Below are 20955 nucleotides of genomic sequence, written 5' to 3'. Positions count from 1 at the left end.
ATGGGATGTATGTGACATTCAAAGACCAAAAGCAAAAAGAGCTGGGAGCCTGGCTCAAGTGATAGAGAGCCTGCCTAGCAAGTGACAGGTCCTGAGTTCAACCACAGCAATCCCTGTGCATAATGCTTATATTTGTACATGGTATAACTTATATATGTGTGTATTGTATAACATGCATTACATATATGTGTACACATAAATTTCAATGAGCAAATATTTTTGAAGACCTCTAGAAGATAATATTAGAAGTAGGAAACACAAGCATTAATATTTACTCAATGTAGGGGGCATAATTACATGACTCCAAAATTCAAACAGAATTATAATCATTTGGCAAAATAGTAACAGGAACAGACAATTTAAAAAAAAAACCTTTGGATGTTGAATAAATAATAGAATTAGTAGAACAGTGGCTGTTGTAATACTGCCTTCCAGGCTTGTTGCAGGCAAGCCTTCACAGGAAAGAGAGGGAAAACTACCTGTCACTCACCAAACAAATTATGAGCAGAACCCAGCTAAGATTCACTCTCGCTACTTTCAAGTTAAACTTAGGCTATTAGGGTGATTATAACTAAGAGGTTCTGCAGCTCTGTTTATCTTCCTCCAAAGTGGTGGTGGAAGCAACTGGATGACAACCATGGAAGTTCTGAGACAAGTGTCAGGAAAGAAGGAATGAGTGAGAAAGAATATTACAGGGAGGAGAGAGAAGGAAGATGGAGAAGGGGATGAAAAGAGACACTGTGTGACTCTGCAGGTGAAGATAGGGAGGTTCTAATTAGGTAGTGTCATGTGCTGAGCTCACACAATATGTAAATATAAATGACAATAACTCAGTAGTAAAAGCTTCTGCCGAGTTGTGCTAGTGTGTATACAAGACCTTAACTTTTTATTTTCAATTTGTTTTGCTTTTATACTTACTATTTTTGGTTCCACCCTTGGTCAAGATCTGAAAATAAGATAGATATCCTGCATTAACTTTATATTTAAATATTTTTCTCACTATCAAGACTAATTCTTTTAATGACCCTGTGTGTGTGTTCTCTAAGAATTCAAAAGTCCTAAATGCAAAGAAATCTGTATTTCATGTTTGGTAGTATTCATGGTTATTTTATAATATTAACTTTATATATATTTTAGAAATGAATTGATAAACTTATATCTCTCACCAATGTTTTTATAACATTGTTTCTTTAAATTTTAGCAATGTATACTAATATTGTATCTTCTCTAACAGGTGGTGATGGAAGTAAACAGTGAATTTATTGTTGAGGTAATGTATAAAGAAGCTATTTTTCTCTCCTTAAAATTGGCTTTATAGTACATGGTTTCCCAAAAATTAGGATATTTTTAATAATCCACATAAATAATTATCCAGATAAACCCTCCCAAAAAAGAACTTTAGTCAAAATGAAATAAAAATGGTAAGAACCCATACTCCTAGGTTTCTGTAATTTAGGATCAAACTATACTTATAGCTTATTTACATGACTCCTAAATATAGCAAACAAAGGAAGCAAAGAAACACTTTAGAATGGAAGAGCATTTTTAGACCTCGGCAACAAAAAGTATATTCTACAAATTAGGGGAAATGAATAAATAGAAAAAAGGTAGTCAGATCCTGGTGGTTCACAACTATAATCCTAGCTACTCATAAGGCTGGGGTGTGAGGATTGAGGTTTGAGGCCAGCTTACAGAAGGAAAGTCTGTGAGACCTTTATCTCCAATTAATCACCAAAAATGTAAGAAGTGAAGCTGTGGCACAAGTGGTAGAGACATAGAGTTGAACACACAGAAGCTCAGGGGCAGCGATGTAATTGCAATTGAATAAACCAACAAAGAATCTGGCTTCTTTTACAGTGAAACTGAAAAAACAAACCTACTTTTCTATATCTCTGATGATGCTTAATCTTATTACAACAGGCAAATTTTTATTATAATCTAGATTCACTGGAGAAATTCACATTGGAATTATCATATCTCTTCACAAAATAGCAAAAATTCAGTACATTTCAAGGTGTATTAAACTTTAGGAACAGAAATGTATTGGTCCTTGGAAAAATAAACTACATTCACATAAACTTTCTGCTTCCCACATATGGCAATTAAATAAAACCTTGACTTAAACACCTGTGCTTCAAAAAGTGCATTAAAACTTCCAAAAATAGGTATACAAATGTGTATTTACTTGCATACAAATGTGTGTGTGCTTACAGTAGCAATTCTAAATGATCAATAGTATAAAATTTATAGTATTTGCCAATAATAGCAACATAAAACTACAAAGAAATAATAATAGCAAGTAAAGATACAAAAATACACCACTGAAAAGCCATATAACTAGTCAGAGGATTGTAGCCAGTGCTGTCAGTCAATAATAATATTCTCCACCTAGCCATGGTGGTGTCTTTATCATCATCAGAAACAAACATAAATCCTTCTTTCTTGTCGATGGCTACAACTTCCATTCTGTTTGTGACTCACTCACATGAATTAATGCTAATTTTACCTCTGGCAACAGTAATATTGGGTCAAAGCAAAAGAAAAGGTAGGAGAGGCAAGGCCTCAATCTAAGGGAAGATAGATGAAATAAAGAAAAGTGCAGTACATTGTGCAGTGTAGCACACAACTAATACAACTGGTCTCATTGGAATCTTACGGTTAGAAATGAGAAGATTCAGGGCCAGAAGCATGGTCTAGTGATAGAGTGCTTGTCTAACATGCATGAAGCCCTGAGTTTCATTCCTCGGTACCACATACACGGAAAAAGCCAGAAATGGTGCTGTGGCTCAAGTGGTAGAGTGCTAGCCTTGAGAAAACCCAAGGACAGTGCCCAAGCCCTGAGTTCAAGCCCCAAGACTAGCAAAAAAAATTAATTAATTGAATTGTTAAAAAAATAAATAAAAAAGAAATAGTGTTCCATACCTGAGTCATGTGCATGTGGTTGTACATTATTTAAAATTCCCTCTATTCATCCAGCTTAATGCCATTATTTCCTCTGGATTCACCTTCAATGTTAAATAAATGTCGGTATTATGAAAAAGCGTTCTAGCACTATGAGAAATACAAACCACTTTTGTTGAAGGTGAAAGAATTGGACGTTGAAAATGGCACTACGAAGTGGCAAACAGTCAGGAGACAAAAGCGGGAGTGGATCAAATTTGCTGCGGCCTGTCGAGAAGGAGAGGACAACTCCAAGAGGAATCCAATTGCCCGAGTAAGTGAGAAAAAATAACAAAAAACAACAACAACAACAACAAAAAAAAAAAAAAAAAAAAAAAAAAAAAAAAAAACAGAAGAATCCTGAACTGAGAGCAGATGCCTGGCAGTCAGGAAAACGCAGAACTAGTTCTGGGACTTGCAGCCTTTTCTGCTTATTGTGATTTAGAGAATGGCATGCAATCATTTGCTTGTACCACAGAGACACATGGTTAGTATCCCATGCTCGAGACTGACAGACAGCAGAGGGTGCTCGGCTAGGGATTCCAGAAGAAAGATTTGGATCTCCAGCACAAGTGGACTTTATCTATTTGTGTCCTGCCCATTGTGGCTTTATATATGTGATTGGGTATTTAACAGCCTGAACATTAATCCTGAAAGACCAAGGGTTTGTTGCATTTAATTAATTCAAGAAAGTTAAAGGTGATGTGTCCAGTTCCCACCAGATCTCTATATGAAGAAATTAGGAGGTTCTTAAAAAGCAGTGGCTAGAAAAGAAGTGTTAAAGGGAGGTGGAATAGATTCCTGGATGGAGACTTAGGTCTACATAAGCAACCTCCCTTGCTCTGAGCATCTTTGACTTGGGTCACCACTGAAATCAGTAGGCAAATGGTCTTCAGATTTTTAAGTTATTATTTCCACTTAACTCAGCTTTCTCTTATCCTACTTATAGCACATATTCATTTTTATTCCCATTTTGGGGGTTCCTGGGTTTTCTTCTAAGAACATTCTTTGAATCACAGTTGAGCTTACTAAATCTTTCCAGCTGATTTTGATTGCAATGATTGGGTAACTAATCTTAATATTTTATCACATGTTCTCATCTTCAGTGTACAGGTAATACTTCAAACTATAACAATTTAAATTTATAAGCAATAATTAGTAAACTTCTAAAGCAAAATCCAATACAGAATATTAGCTGTAAAATAATTTGTAAAATATATATAATAGAAGAATGATTCTGTACATTTTAATTTTTAAAACGTTTGCCACCTCTGTATTTACTTATGTATTTTTTATTGTACAAATTGCAATATCTTTACTTTCAGATCTTTGGGTTATTAATTAGAGTGCTGAAAACTCTCTTTCCTACCTGAGCCAATTTCTTTTTTTTTTAATGTTGGGATGTTTCTATTTTTTAAACTTAGCTACCATTTGACAAATTCTCAAACTCAAGTCTAAATGGAACTCTTTTTTAACTTTGTAATTTTTTATTTCTTGTCAATCATGGGGCTTGAACTCAGGACCTGGGTGCAGTCCCTGAGGGCTTTTTTTTTTTTTGACAGTCCTGGGGACAGAACTCACTAAGCATGAGCCACTGGCACTTGGCTTAGAACACAATTTTTTAAAGACACTACTGATACTTACTTCTGTCAGACTCTATATGCAAATAAAATCAGGAAATCAAATAATATATTGGCTAATAATAACACACCTAGCAACAAATGTGCATGTGTACTGACAGACTCATATTGACTGGAGTTATATATGTCCTACTTCATACAATCCCATACCAAACCTCTCAACCAAAATCTTCCCTACCATAAGCTAGTTCTTGGAGGTCAAAGCTTCCAAGGTCATGCAGGACTGAGTCATGATGTGTTTTAAATCTCAGCCTATCTGCTGTAGTTCCTAGGCTCCTATCATTCTGTTGAACTCTTAGGATCATGTTCTGCTCTACACTGGATCACAGTCTTAATCATTTTGCTTATAGATTCGCTCAGACTGTGAAGTAAATCAGAAGATTACATATCGAATCTCTGGAGCAGGAATTGACCGACCGCCTTATGGAGTGTTCACTATTAATCCTCGGACGGGGGAAATAAATATCACTTCAGTGGTGGACAGAGAGATAACTCCACTTTTTCTGGTAAGTCATAGTAGTGTGTTTTGATTTATTCTTCTGCCTTTTCTTTTTGAAAAATCATATCATAGTATATTATATGCATGTATCAAAATGTCAAGAGGAGACCCCTAAAAATGTACAAAAGATTGTAATAGAAATATGGCTTATCCTTTTTATTTGTGGGTTGTAGGGCTTGAACTTGGGTCCTGGACACTGTCCCTGAGCAATTTTGCTCAAGGGTAGCACGCTACCACTTTGAGCAATAGTTCCACTTTCAGTTTTCTGGTGACTAGTTGGCCATAAGAGTTTCAAGGACTTTCCTCCCGGAGCTGGCTTCTAATGTGATCCTCAGATCTCAACTGCCTGAGTAGCTGGGATTACAGGCATGCGTCATTAATGCCCAGCTTCTGTTTACCTTTTATAAAACATATGGGTTGAAAGGATGAGAAAAATCAAATAGTTTGAAGTCAATAAAAATGTTGTTTCTTGCATATTTCCTCAAATACGTTTTAAAAATGGTTAATTTCCTTTGATGGAAAAAAATGTTTCCTTCTGATTTTCCACAGATCTATTGTCGGGCTCTGAATGCACGGGGTGAAGATTTAGAGAGGCCGCTTGAGCTCAGAGTCAAAGTTATGGATGTAAATGACAATCCCCCAGTATTTACACAAAATGTGTACACAGCCAACATTGAAGAGAACAGCGAGGCCAGTACGTAGAACTGCACTTCCCTTCATTACACTGCCCTTACTTCTTTTACTCAAACACTCCAGAAGACTGAAATGCAGAGCATTTATATATCATAAAAAATCAAACTTGAGTAAACCTTTTACTCATGATACTTTCTTTCATTCAGATAGAAAACTCACATCCTAAAATGGTAAATATCCTATTACCTTCAGGTGATTCCTATATTTGCAGTTGAGATTGTGCTCCGTCTCTTCGTCAGAGACTAATGGACTACGGGCTAACTTGATTCCAATGAGTATACTGAGGAAGAAACTGTGATTGTTTAAAACAGGCTCTCTTCTGGCCTGTTTGTCACAATTCATGGCTGAGCCCCACTAGGCAGAGTCAGGGTAGCATCTGTGGGATTGTGCCCATCGGGCCATTCACTGAGAGCCATTGTCCGTCACCACATTGTAGCCAGTGGCATCATGCCATCCCCTTCTTTTACTTCTAGCATGCTTTGTCCATGCCCAGGTCTAATGCCCTCGTGCTTGCTCCTTTCCTGTTCATTCTGCTGAGAAGGAAATACTCTTCCTACTCTTAGGTTTTTCTGATGTTGCTACTTTCCTCTCTCCTCTCTGCCTGTTTTCCTCCAATCCTCCCATTCCCTTTCAACTCTCTGTCTGTTTCCAAGTACATTTGTGAGGTAAGATTAGGAAAAAAATTCAGAAGAACGGTAGATCAATACAGATTTTTTTTTGCCAGTCCTGGGGCTTGAACTTAGGGCCTGAAAACTGTCCTTGGACTTTCTCAAGGCTAGAGCTCTACCACAGCACCACTTCCAGCTTTTTTCTAGGTATGTGGTACCAAGGAATTGAACCCTGATCTTTTTGCATGCTAGGCAAGCACTCTCGCTAGGCCAAATTCCCAGGCACAATACAGAATATTTTTTTAACCTGGAGGGTAGAGGACATAGCAAGACCACAAAGGGGATTTTGTCTAAGAGAACAAAACAGACAGAGCAACTTTGCTTTCTTGCTAACAGGCTTCATTCACTCAGTCTAGAAGGAAGAGAAGGTGACACCCACAGCCAAGACTGCTCAATTGCTGATTAGCACTTTGTTAAAGCTTCCTTCATCCACTGAGTGCAGTTCGAGAAGAAACAGCCAGAGTCAGGGCCCACCTTCATAAGCTGTTGAAGAAGTTCTCTTTTCTGGTGTAGGATTTTTCAAGAAAGGGTCTACTGGAAAAGTAAAATAACACATAGGATCTTCCAACTCAAATCTTTTCTTCAATTCCATGCTTTCACTATTTGATAAAGTGCCATTTTTACCCAGGGCAAGCAGTAGTCATTCTCTACTTTCTGAGTGAGAGATAATTGAAAACATAGATGTCCAATAAACATTTGCAAGGTTGAATGAATTAAACTGCTGTCTTTCTTAATTAGACATGTTAAAATAATAATAATAATAATAGTAATAGTAATAATTTCTCAAGACAATGGCAAAGACAAGTCTTATACCATCATTTTCTCCAGCAATGTGATAGTCTACTGAAATTTTCTATAAACTAAGACCTCCACCTTAAGAAATACATGTATTTAATTTTTTTACAAAAAAGGTAGAGAGTTTACTAGGTGCAAACTTCCATTATTTTTGTTCACATTGCTATAGCCATGGGTTATGGTACATCCTTCCAAAGCAAAGAATTCAAGAGAATGTCCATCGCCCTTTCATGTCCAATGAAATGTTTACTTTGCCTAGACGTGTCTAATTGGGTGGACTAATTCTTGCTTATTCCCAACCACCACTCCCCACCTCCATTGCTAGACGCGCTGGTAGTGAAGCTGAGCGCTACAGATGCAGATGAAGACAATCACCTGAATTCTAAAATCGCCTACAAGATCATTGCTCAGGAGCCCACAGGGACACCCATGTTCATGGTGAACAGATACACCGGAGAAGTCCGGACCATGTCCAGTTTCCTCGACAGAGAGGTAAGGCTTTTCAGGAGGGAATGTTAAGTAAACTGAAAGAATTCAAATTTGGGGAAACAAAGATAAAATGACGCATGTGTGGCCTTACACCAATGTAAAGGAAAAGAAGGACAGTGCGATTATGTTTAATGAAAATGAAATGACAGATTCTACTTGCTGTCACTGTAAAAGAAAAAAGACAACTACTGGCATTGTGGATGTGCTGGGTTGTATTCAGGGGCAGGCCTAACTCTCGTGGTTCCTTTTCATCTTCGTGAAGCAACACAGCATGTACAACCTACTCGTGAGGGGCTCTGATCGGGATGGAGCCACAGATGGGCTATCTGCCGAATGTGACTGCAGAATCAAGGTTCTCGATGTCAACGATAATTTCCCCATCCTAGAGAAGACTTCAGTAAGTTGTTATTCTTATGACCATTTTTCTATAAGTGCCAGTAACTATTTTCTTCCTGTTAGCTTGTACGCCTATCTCACACATACACATAGAATTTCTTTTGTATAATAATGCAGTTATCATATGTTCATCTTTGACTTGCTACTTCAAACAAACCTTCTTTGTATAAACAAGGTCTGCTCCACATATTCTATAGTCATAGCGATGGGAATTTGTTGATGTCATTCTGGGAATAACCCAACATAGTGGTATATTTGTAAATGAGGGATCGTATCTACCAGAATTTGTGTCAACTTCTACATTTTTAGTTGAAAAGAAACATAAAATCCAAAATAGTGAGGCAAATATGCTTTGCCACTTGCTTTAAAACATACCTTAATGATTGTCCTTTCTGTAAATATCTATGGCCACTTCCTGCTGCAATGGCAAAGAGATAAGCTCCAAAATGGAGATTTTTCAGCCCACAATATCATTAATATAGTTACTATCTAGTCCTTACTAGAAAAAAATCTGATCTCTCATCAGAAAAAAATAAATAAATTAGAAATGAATTAAAAATAAGCAGGGAAAATAATGTGACAAATTATAGCCACATGTTGATTTCACGTGGGACATAACATAGAAATCAGATTTATTATAAGTATTTAATTCTTGTTTTGATTGGACATATGCTATGTGTTAATTAATGATGCAGAAATAAATGCCATTTATGTATCATATTTCAGAAGATGATTATATATTCATAAATACCTAATCAGCGACTCATGTCGAGGCTATAAAACTGATGGTATGTCATTTCAGTACTCAGCAAGCATCGAAGAGAATTGTCTGAGTTCAGAACTGATAAGATTACAAGCAATTGATCTTGATGAAGAAGGCACTGATAATTGGCTGGCTAAATACGTAATTCTCTCTGGGAATGATGGAAACTGGTTTGATATCCAAACAGACCCACAAACCAATGAAGGCATCCTGAAAGTCGTCAAGGTACAATGTGCAAACTGCAATATTTTCTTTCAAAGAAGTTTGAAGTTACTGTTATAAACAGATACTGGCTTCTCTGACTACAAATGATGCTTGTATCCTATGCAAGTATCCTGTGCAAGTATCCTATGGAAGCCACTGTGTGGATCCAAACTAGCCAGTCTACCAACACAGTACTTATGACCAAGAAAAGTAAGACAATTGTGTTCTTAAAATGCTTCATGTCTGCATGCGAAAAGAAGGAAAGCACCCCAAAACTAGATGACACACATGCCTTAGCAACATAAGTAAGAGTACAGTTGTTACTACATAAAACATAATTTTCATGTGAGTAAAATACAGATGTGTGAATGGGATAAGAGAAGGCAGGACTTGTCTGGACTAGATTCACCTGAAAATATTTCATTAGGATACAAGGTTGAAGTGAGACCACCTAGCTAGGATTTCTAGCATCAATAATGAAAGGGTAAAACTTTAACCTTTATTTAAAAATCATGGTAGTAAGTACCAACTGCTGTAGTATATGAATGAAGGCCTTGCGTATTTAATCCTCACAACGCTGAGGAATAAATACAGCTATTTCCTATTAGCAGAAAATGAAGCAGCCAAAAAGACAAACTGAGCTGATTTCAGTCACTTAGATGGTAAATGACAAAGGCCAAGGTTCAACCTGACCTCGCCCATCCCCAAACTGTATTTAATTGCCACTTTCAAGCAATCGGGGCCCAGGAAAACAAAGATCATAAAGAGTGAGTGCCTCAGATTTTTCCTCTCTCAATCTGTTCACAGCCCCCCAGCTGTGTGTGCAATGCTGGGTCTCTTCAATATACATTTCTACCAGGAATTATTCCTTCTTGTAAAGAAAGAAGTATTCATTTTTGTTGGAAATCGGATAAGTGTCTTGCCATAGAAGTAACTGCCACCACCTCCCTACTCCTTTTGGATGTTGATCCTACCTCCTTCCATACCTAGTTCTGAAGTAAATTTGTGTTTTCCCATATTAGCACTGTTATATCAAAATTAGACAAACAGAAAAATACCCTTGATGTGGAAATCTATCAGTTTAGCTTCCATATCACAATTTATGATAACAAAAAAACCTACCAAAGCCTAATTTCTTTTCAGAAGGTTCATCTTCTTAAGTCTGATCCCAGGTCACCTCCGTAAGTTCCACCCGTATACCCTTGTTAACTGGTTTTTATTCAGTCATTCCTCAACCCACAGAGACTAATATTTCAACCTCTCCATCCAGGTGATTTGTCCTTCTTTTTGTAAAACCCAATCACAGACAACTTGTGCTCTTGCTACCAGAGGTTCTGCTTGAAAAGAATGAATTCAATCTCCTTCTGCCTTTCCTGGCTTCCGTCATGTTCCCTGATAGAGAGAGGATTGACCCTAAATCAGTGTTCTATATTCTGTGAATTTCTATGATTGACATAACTTTAAACACACATGAGCAATTTTCATCTTATTCTACTTCATCGAGAACTCTTTTTACAAAAAGAAATCGTATCTACATGTACATATAAGAAAAACCCAAGGGATTTCTCAATTGAAATATAGGTTCTCAATGTAAGAATAGTGTAGAAGTCCAGAGATTGAAAAGTAGAATTAAAACCTCTTCCAATGGAAAACTCTTCTTTGAGTACATAATTCCTATTTAGCTCTGTGTTAAGAATCATGGACACTGGTTTACCGTGTGGACTGCATTATTACAGACAGTACAGACTGGTTATTATGGTAGCATCTTTGAATAGCTACATCATGGCTATCAGAATCCTAAATGTTGCTAAAATTTAAGTGAAACATGCTGGGACATCTTTACACAATGCAACAAGTGATTTTGGGCAAGCATTTCTCTTAGCTCTGTTCAGATATTTGACTCTGAGTAAGTATCTACTATAAGCCAGGCACAGTGACTCACACATGTACCACTAGCTATTCAGGAAGCTGAGATCTGAGAATCGTAGTTCAAAGCCAGCCCAGGCACTAAAGTTCATGAGACTCTTATCTCCAATTAACTACTAGCAAACCAGAAGTGGGGCTGTGGCTTAAGAGCTCAAGGACAGCTGGGCAGGAAAGTCTGATATTCTTGTCTCCAGCAGACCAAAAAAAAAAAAAAAAGCTGGAAATGAAGCTATAGCTCAAAAGGTAAAGTACCAGCCTTGAGCAAAAAAAGCTAAGGGACAGTACCAAGGTCCTGAATTCAATTCCCAGCATCTGCACATACACATTTATGTGAACACACTCGCATAGGCACACATCCACCAAAAGAAAAATAATAAGTTAAAGCTTTAGGATATACCGTTGTTGTTTCACTTGGTTTTTAGTGATAGCTTTTAGCACATCCATTGGGGCAGTATTTCTCTGACCCTCCACCTCTCCCCCAAATACCTTTGCATTGTGCTAATTGCATAAAAGATCTGTGTTGTAAATAAAACTTATTTACTGCATAAAAAAAAAGAGCTCAAGGCCCCACAACTGACTAAAAAAAAAACACTCATCATGTAAAATTTCCCTAAAGGTACAGACATCTTGATTTCAGTTATTGGCAGATGTGTTGCAAAAGATGCTTTCCTTAACTGCTAATCTACTTCTAGACAGACAGAGTCCCTGTGCCCTTTATGACAACAGCTTTTCACTGGTGACCTTTCATGTCCACATCAAGCACTCTGGATCAAAAGGTTCTATTCATCTTTAATCCAAGAAACCCAGTTCAAAAGTGACTTTTTCTCAGGGTGTGGTATTTCCTTTTTTGAATGTACTTTGTAAAGGAGTCTTCTCTATCAGACCTAGTGCAATGAAATTATAGTGTGGAACAGACTTTAATAATCACCAATCCTATATAATTGCTTGCATCATTTCTATAAAACATAATTACATGTTTAGTTACATTATATATTTATATATTGGCTCCTTTATTCTACTGTTAAGATTTTTAAAATATTCTCTGATAGGACTTCTATAAAGAATATGAGCCCTATTTATTCATCAAACGATTCTGAACATTTTTTTATTTCATTATGCATGATTTTTGTTGATTTGTGGTGTGTGTATATGTGTGTGTGTGTGTGTGTGTGTATATGTGAGAGAAAGAGAGAGAGAGAGAGAGAGAGAGAGAGAAGCATTACATCCATGGCTTTGTGCATGCTAGGCAAATGCTTTTCCACTTAAGCAATTTTCTCAGCCCTTCTGTTTATTTGAATTTTGAGAAAGAATCTTGCTGTTACTTGTATCTGGGCTAGCCTCAAACTTAGAATTCTCCTTTCTTCACTTCAGGACTGGCTGAAATTATACATGTGCCACCATCCTCAGCTGCTAAATTTGCTTTTTATTTTTCATGAAAATTAATTTAGATCTGTAATATTAAAAAATTAATTTAGGAGGCAATATTATCCTACATTTTATAGCTTTTATATAAGAAATTCAAAACTTCAAACTGTGTTTCCAATTTGAAGTCACAGGACTAGAAATGTAAACCAGTGGCTCACTTGTCTAACATGTGTGAAGCCTTTGGCTTTGTTGCCAGAATTGTAATAAGCAGCAAACAAAAAGCAACAAAGTTGCAGAATTGAATGACCTGCAAACTTGGTCATGTCAAAAGATAAAGAAAGTCCTATGTGTAATGTACCCAATACAGTAGTAACTAAAATTTCAATTTGAAATGTGAGTTGTATAACTATCAGATTTTATTCATGTGTGTGTGTGTCTGTGTGTGTGTGTGTTTATAATGCTTCCTATTTTATAAAAAGGAGATTATATTATTGCTTGCTTTACTATCATTTCAGATGCTGGATTATGAAGAGATGCCCAATATTCATCTTGGTATTGGAGTTAAAAACCAAGCCGAGTTCCATCACTCAGTTGCTTCTCAATTCCGGATGCACTCAACCCCTGTGAGAATTCAGATTGTTAATGTGAGAGAAGGACCAACATTTCGCCCAAACCCCATGACTTTTAGTGTACGAGACGGAGTAAGGGGAGATTCCTCATTGAATTATGTGCTTGGCACGTACACAGCCATAGATCTGGACACAGGAAATCCTGCAACTAATGTCAGGTACTGAAAATACTCTTTGTGATAGCATGACATGGTTCTGCCCACTTCAGTCTGTGCTGAAGTATGTTGTAATACTTTGGAAAGTTTGTTTTGCTTTTGTTTGAGTATTTGAGCAGATTATGGCATTTCAGGGGGGGTTGGGAGGATTTTTAACTGTGGTTCGGAGCTACAAGGAATCCAACTGATTATAAGAGTAATTCTCTTGCCAAGTCCAAGAGCCACCTAAGTTATTCCAATAATCTCTTGGATCTTCTGTGCTCAGATATAATACCCTAGACTAGACCTGATTACACCAAATTGTGGACAATAGTACACAATTAAAAATGAGTTAACTGTTTGTTTTCTTAATACCTGTGGTTGTCTTTGACTTTGAAACTAATTCCTACCCTATGTTTAAACAAAGAGGCTAAAGCAATGGCGAAAGCTAAGTGCAGGTGTTTTTGAAACATGACAAGTGCAAGAAGAGCCACAACAAAAGTGATACAAAAATGGCTATGAGAAGTATTAGGTACATAGACTATAAAAATAAATTAAAAGTAAGTAAAATATTTGAGAAATAATTATAGTGAAATACGTGTGCCTTATCTATATTATATCTTGTATTTCCCAATATTTTTCTTTTTTCCAGTATTTTTGTAGTAAACAAGATCTATTGATTCATTAAGTACTTCCATCTTAACAGTTTTAATGATTTAACTATAAGTTGAAAATATAAAGGAAGGGATATAAATGAACTGAACTTTGAAATCATGTGTGATACAGAAAATCAAATCTTCCAATTAAGTCAAGTACTTGAAATTCATTACAACAATATTCAGACAGGAAATACAAAGAAAGGATAAATATATTATGAGCCATTTACTAGGCCAAACAGCAAACTATTTCAAAATAGTTATGCCCTAAAATCTATATCAAACATACTAAGTATGTCACATGTAAAAATGAATAGACAGTATTTCATTTATAAAATTAAAAATATCTGGGCTGGGAGTTTGGCCTAGTGGTTAAAGTGCTTGCCTAGCATGCACGAAGACCCGGGTTCGATTCCTTGATACCACATATATAAAAAAAAGCCAGAAGTGGTGCTGAGGCTCAAGTGGTAGAGGTCTAGCCTTGAGAAAGTCCAAGGACAGTGCTCAGGCCCTGACTGAGCTCAAGCCCAGGACTGGCAAAAAAAAAAAAAAATTAAAAATATCTGATGTGATTTGGTATTATGGCTAAATAGTATAATTGGTATGAAATTTTGTTATGATTCTCTTTATTAATATTTTAACATTGAATTTATATTTACACACAAATGTATACATTCTCTAAATCAGGACAATAGGCACCATAAATCATATCAACACAGTATATAAGCTTACTGCATCACAGCTCTTCTGTGATTAAAAAGTAACAGTTTTCATAGAGGCATAATGATGAACTTATTTATTTAAAAACAGGTATATTATAGGACATGATGCAAGCAACTGGTTAAAAGTCGATTCAAGAACTGGTGAGATACAGTTTTCTAAGGAATTTGACAAGAAGTCAAAATATATCACCAATGGAATGTATGCGGCAGAGATCCTGGCTATAGATGGTAAGAAAATTATTTTCAATATTACAGATCAAATATTTTATTAAATATTAAGATATTACTATCTTAATATCAATATTTGAGTGACTCAAAATGTATCATGTGTGGTGTCATCAAGATTCATACTAAGTTTTAAGTATATAAAGAACTGAATATAATAACATTTATGATCATAATTTATACTTCCACCTTAATTTATTTAGGCATAAAGCCTAAAAGTTAAAATGCATGTAAGTAAAATTCAGTTTCTGTCTAAGACCTCATCTGTTAAATGTAACTACAAGTATTAGTAGAGTATGTTAGAAATATTTACCTAATCTCAGGACTCTGACTTGTATACAAAATATAAATGTTAATAAGAATATAGTTATTTTAGAATCACCAAAACTGAGCTACAATGAGAAACTTGTACAATCACTACTTACTTAGACAGGTTGTCTATACTATGATGCTCTGGACTAAGGAACAAAGGGTCATTTCAAATATAAGATTCAATTCAAATTAAAAGCCTGTAAGCATAGTTACACAAATTAATTTGTAACTGAGTCACTTCTCCATAAAAAAATCTATGACACATTCTTCATGCTAAGTAGCAAGAGGAGTTCATTTATTTATCAATAGTAATTCTTCAGACCAATGTCTAGACAACTATCTTCTTTTTTTTTTTTTTCCAGTCCTGGGCTTGAGCTCAGGGCCTGAGCACTGTCCTTGGACTTTCTCAAGGCTAGAGCTCTACCACTTGAGCCTCAGCACCACTTCCGGCTTTTTTCTATGTATGTGGTACCGAGGAATCGAACCCGCGTCTTCATGCATGCTAGGCAAGCACTTTAACCACTAGGCCAAACTCCCAGCCCTAGACATCTTCTATAGAATAAAATAAGGGAGAAAGTTCAGTACCCGGAAAAGAAGAAAGTTAAACTGTGCCAAATAAATGCCTTCTATAAAATAGATATGGCACGTTAGCATTAGGTTTATATGTGACTTTCATAGTAGACAAACGGAGATAAGTGAGAAGAATAAGAATCAAAAAAAATCATGGTAAAGTCCAAGATATTAATGTCTATACAATCTAGTGTTCTCCTTGAGGTTTGTTTTCAACAGTTGGGTAAGTTATATGAGATATTTATTATTGGCATCCTAGAGGGACTGCTTCCAAAATGAATTCTAATCATTCTGGTCACATCCTATAATCACTTCATGTGAAAGAAGAGAATAGAATAAAAATGTACTAGGACCCAGGCCCTGGTGGGTAATACCTGTACAGTTCATGCCACTCAGAAGGCTGAGATCTGAGGATTAAGGTTAGAGGACAGCCCAGGCAGGAAAAATCTGTTAGTCTTATCTCAATAAATTTCCCAAAAGTCAGAAGTGGATCTATGGCTCAAGTGGTAGAATGCTAGCCTTGAACACAAAAGCTCAGGGATAGGGCCCACACCCAGAGTTCAAGCCCTTGGACTAGCATATTCACATGCGTGTAAGGGGACACACCACACACACACACACACACACACACACACACACACACACACACACACACCATGCTAGGAGAAAACTAAATGCGAGGTTCAAATTTATGCACAGAGATCTCCAGATGGTTCAGTTTCATTCACGTGAAGAGGCAGAGGCAAACCCTATAACCAAACTCTTGAGCTTGATTGCCATCTCCCAAGGCCACCAGAAAGCTAGAAAAGACAGAGAATAAAAATAATTCATTCTATAAAATAATGTGCTGTCTCTCTAATGAGAGACTGAGTGATTAGGTACCTCAGATATAAGAACAGATTGTACAAAATTATGTGGAATATGAACAGGCTCTTGGTTAATTATTATTTGATTAACTCAGTTACTCCACCACTTAGTCATTTAAAAGGTTTTTTTGTTTGTTTTTTATTTCTTTGTTTTGGTGCTGGTACTGGGGACTGAACTCAGGCCTGGGCACTGTCCCTTAGCTTTTTCACTTAGCTATATTCTAACACCTGAGCCAGTGCTCCCTGTCCAGCTTATTTCTAATTCAATGGAGATAAGCATCTCCTAGATTTTCCTACCCAAACTGGCTTTGAACCATGATCTTCAAATCATCAGATCTCAGCCTTCTGAGTAGCTAGGATTTCAGGTGTGAACTGCAGGCACCCAGCACAAGAATGAAGTACCCTAGACAGGACAGTATATTTTACAAATGAGAAAGTTATTCCTTCTTCACTGGATAAAAACCAAAAAATGTGGGTGAGACTGGAAGACCAAAACAGGGAGAGAGCAAGGGAAGGGATGAAATTGTGCAAAAAGAGATGTACTACTTACCTGACTTAGTCTCTCTGTACAATACTTTATAGTAACAATAAAAAATAAAAAAAATTCATTCACTAAAACAGATCATAGAATAGGAAAGTAGACTAAACTCTACCCTTATTTCTACTTTTTAAATACATTTTACTAGCCAACAATGTTTCAAATAAGTTAATGGTTATATATATATATATATATATATATCAAGTAGGTTTATACATTTTCAAACCATTTCAAAGAAAAATGAAATATATTTTTCCATATATTTTATTATAATTTATAGAAGGCTTACATTATATTCACCAGATAGAGGGTGCATTACTTCACATACATTGATACCCTTTCACATGTCTTGGTCCCCATTTCCTTCCCCTCACTCCCAGCCCTCATCTTGTTTTCACCCCTTCATTATCCAATTTCAAATAACCAAATATACATATATACAATATATCAGAAAACAAGGTGAAATATTATAACAATATGAGATAGCCAAGGGAGAGCAAATGAAATGAGAGATAACATAGTACATTAAGGTCAACAATCACTCATTATATGGCTTTTGTTTCTATATCCGGGAGGTCCTTTCATTTAGCATCATACTATATCACCTTATGTATCTAGGTTTTGTTCTATTGTAAATCTCTGCTAGGAGAGCCCAAGGTTTCTACTGATTATGGGAAATGAGGGAAACCATTGAACCTATGTTCCTCTGTGTCTGGCTTACTTCACTTAATATGGTATTTTCCAAGTGTTTCTATTTCCTTACAAATGGGGCGATGTCATTCTTTCTGAAAGCAGCATAGAAATCCATTGTGTACAAATACCACAACTTCTTGATCCACTCATCAACTGAGGGACATCTAGGTTGGTTCCTTATCTTTGCGATGGTAAATAGTGCTGCAGTGAACATTGTTGTGCTAGTGGATTTAGTATGTCCTTGTTTCTGGATGGTTGGGTAAATGCCAAGTAGTGGAATTGCTGGGTCATAGGGGAGTTCTATGTTTAGCCTTTTGAGGCACTGCCACACTGCTTTCCATAGTGGTTGAACGAGTTTGCCCTCCCATCAACAGTGTAGTAGTGATCCCTCCTGGCCACACCCCCTCCAGCATCTGTTATTATTCATTTTCCTGATCCTGGCCATTCTAACTGGAGTGAGGTGGAATCTTAGCATTGTTTTGATTTGCATTTCTTTTATGACCAGATATGTTGAGCATTTCTTCATGTGTCTATAGGCCATTTTTGTTTCTTCTTCAGAGAAGACTCTCTTTAAGTCTTTGGCCCATTTTTTAATGGGATGTTTGTTACTTTGGAGATTAGTTTTGGAGTGATTCAATTTTTTGAGTTGTTCATATATTTTAGATATGAGGCCTTTGTCCGTTGTATGGTTGGTGAAGATCTTCTCCCACTCTGTAGGCTTCCTAATTAATTTACTAGCTATGTCCTTTGCCATACAAAAGTTCTGCAGTTTAATGCAGTCCCACTTATCCAGACTTTCTCTGATTTGTTGTGTTTTTTGGTCTTTATTAAAAAGTTTTGACGTGTGCCAAGGAGACCTAGTGTATCTGCTATTCTTTCTTGTAAAGTTTTCAGTGTATCTGCTTTTACCTCGAGGTCTTTGATCCATTTGGAGTAATCCTGGTGCAGGGTAACAAAGAAGGATCCAACTTTAGTTTTCTGCATGTGCTTAACCAGTTCTGCCAGCACCACTTGTTGAAGAGGCTATCTTTCTTCCATTCTGTTTTTTTTTTTTTTTGGCTCCCTTATCAAAGAACCGGTTGCAATAGGTCTGTGGGTTAATATCTGGGTCCTCAGTTCTATTCTGTTGGTCTTCAGGCCTGTTCTTGTGCCAATACCAAGCTGTTTTGGTCACTATAGCTCTGTAATAGAGTCTAAAGTTTGGTATTGAAATTCCTCCTGCGCTGTTCTTACTGCTAAGAATTGCTTTTGCTATACAGTGTCTTTTTTTATTCCATATGAAATTTTGGATTGGCTCTTCTATTTCTTTAAAGAATGACATTGGGATATTGATGGGTATTGCATTGAATTTATAGATAGCCCTTGGCAAGATTGCCATTTTCACAATGTTAATTCTTCCAATCCAGGAGCATGGGAGGTTTTTCCATTTCCTCAGTTCTGCTTTAATTTCCTCTTTCCGGGTTTTAAAGTGAAAAATGAAATATATTTAAATCAACAATAAAAACAAAATTATGCGTACAACTGTTTAACTTCTAGTAAAACCACTTCCACAAACAGAGCCAGTCAGTCTGCTGAATGGAAGGCTATCTGTTGCACTGGCATGTAATCTATTGGAACAATAAATAGAATAGAAAGCAGTGGACCTTCTTGAAAGGGAAACATTTAGTTTTCCATTTCAGGATACTTAGGAATTCGAATATTTGAAATAAAGATTAGGTTTAAGGAAGAATGAATCCAATATGGAAGAGGCTTGAACATGAAAAAATGGTTAAGAAGCTGTCACTATAACTGGAAAAACATGCACAAAAGCAAGAGTCATCAAAGTAGGCTACCAGTCATTAAAGTAGGCAAAAAGCTGTCGTGTTTCATAAGTTCATTCTATATTATGGCATCCTCATGTGAGATGAGCAAGAATTTTCTTTTTCCCTGACTCCCTTTACCTCAACACCCACGATGCTTTACTTTTCAGATGGTTCTGGAAGAACAGCTACAGGTACCATATGTATTGAGGTTCCTGATGCCAATGATTACTGTCCAGTCATTCATTATGAAAGAACAATCTGCACTGATTTTGAGCCAGTCTTTATCCATGTTAGTGACCATTCTTTTGGAGCCCCTTTTACCTTTTGTGTTGTTGACCAGTCACCAGAAGTAGCTAACATGTGGACTATCCAGACAATAAATGGTAAGTGGAATGAAAACATACTCATAATGTAAGCCCAACAACAAATTGTATTAGTAAGTCATAAAGTTATTGAACTATACTTTATATACAAAATGCCAAACTATATTTTATAACCTTTTACACATTTCTTGCTATATGACTTTGCATGCACAAAGTTTGTTTTGAAAAATATTAGGCTGAAATAACAGCCAAAATATTTTATCCAGCTGGGGGCCAGTGACTCATCCCTGTAATCCAAGTACTGTTCTTTTTACTTTTTTTTTTTTTGCCAATCATGGGACTTGAACTCAGGGAATGGACACTGTCCCAGCCTCTTTGTGCTCAAGACTAGCACTCTACCACTTGAGCCACAGGGCCCCTTCTGTTTTTTTTCTGTGAATGTGGTACTGGGGAATCTAATCCAGGGCTTCATGCACGTGAGGTGAGAGCACTCTACCATTGAGCCACCTTTCTAACCCCCTCCCACCGCCCGTAAAATGAGATTCTTATTCCTGATTAACCACTCACAAACTAGTACTGGAGCTGTAGTTCAAAGTGGTAGAATACTAATCTTGAGTGAAAAAGCTCAAGGATAGTGCACAGGCTCTTAGTTCAAGCCCTATGGCTGACAAAAATAAAATTTAAAAAACTGAATCTATCTATCTATCTCTATATATGTATATATACACATAGTTCATCCTTTCTTCCATTATAATAATCATATATAAATACCAATTTATATATGAACACTCTATAAGTGGGTGGGAAATCAACCTTTGCTCAGTTGAAGTAACCAGAACCCTTAACTAAGTCTCCAGATAATAAACTTCCCTATTTTGAAAGATTTTGATCTCAAGTCACATGAATGTCTCTGAAATCCAGGTATCTTAAGATACATTTAGACATTTCCTTATAACTCAGGACCACAAGAAACCAATGAGTTGATTATTTCTATCAAGGGCTATAGTTCAGATTTATTTGTGAGAATAAAAATTTTAGTTCAAATGCTCAATAGCTGAGAGATGGTTGTGTGAAACTATGGTGTTGAGTGTTTATATTCTTAATGTG

General features: G+C 36.5%; 1 protein-coding gene and 1 long non-coding RNA gene across 2 annotated transcripts in view; one reads left to right on the top strand and one right to left on the bottom strand.

Moving 5' to 3' along the window:
• Positions 1 to 20955, bottom strand: part of LOC150049790 (uncharacterized) — a 153430-nt gene that overhangs the window by 94195 nt on the left and 38280 nt on the right. The window lies entirely within an intron of this gene.
• Dsg4 (desmoglein 4) overlaps positions 1 to 20955 on the top strand; it is a 41219-nt gene that overhangs the window by 11821 nt on the left and 8443 nt on the right. Inside the window, 10 exon segments of the mRNA XM_090353610.1 lie at positions 1212 to 1270; positions 3083 to 3214; positions 4931 to 5086; positions 5629 to 5773; positions 7561 to 7727; positions 7987 to 8121; positions 8923 to 9108; positions 12894 to 13165; positions 14608 to 14747; positions 19693 to 19908. Of these exon segments, the coding sequence (XP_090209736.1) occupies positions 1212 to 1270; positions 3083 to 3214; positions 4931 to 5086; positions 5629 to 5773; positions 7561 to 7727; positions 7987 to 8121; positions 8923 to 9108; positions 12894 to 13165; positions 14608 to 14747; positions 19693 to 19908 (1608 nt within the window).

This window comes from Megascapheus bottae, chromosome 19 (assembly GCF_031878675.1).
Source record: "Megascapheus bottae isolate mThoBot1 chromosome 19, mThoBot2.hap1, whole genome shotgun sequence".
NCBI lineage: Eukaryota > Metazoa > Chordata > Mammalia > Rodentia > Geomyidae > Megascapheus > Megascapheus bottae.
The sequence above is the reverse complement of the archived record's forward strand: the minus strand, read 5'-3'. Positions and strand labels throughout refer to the sequence as shown.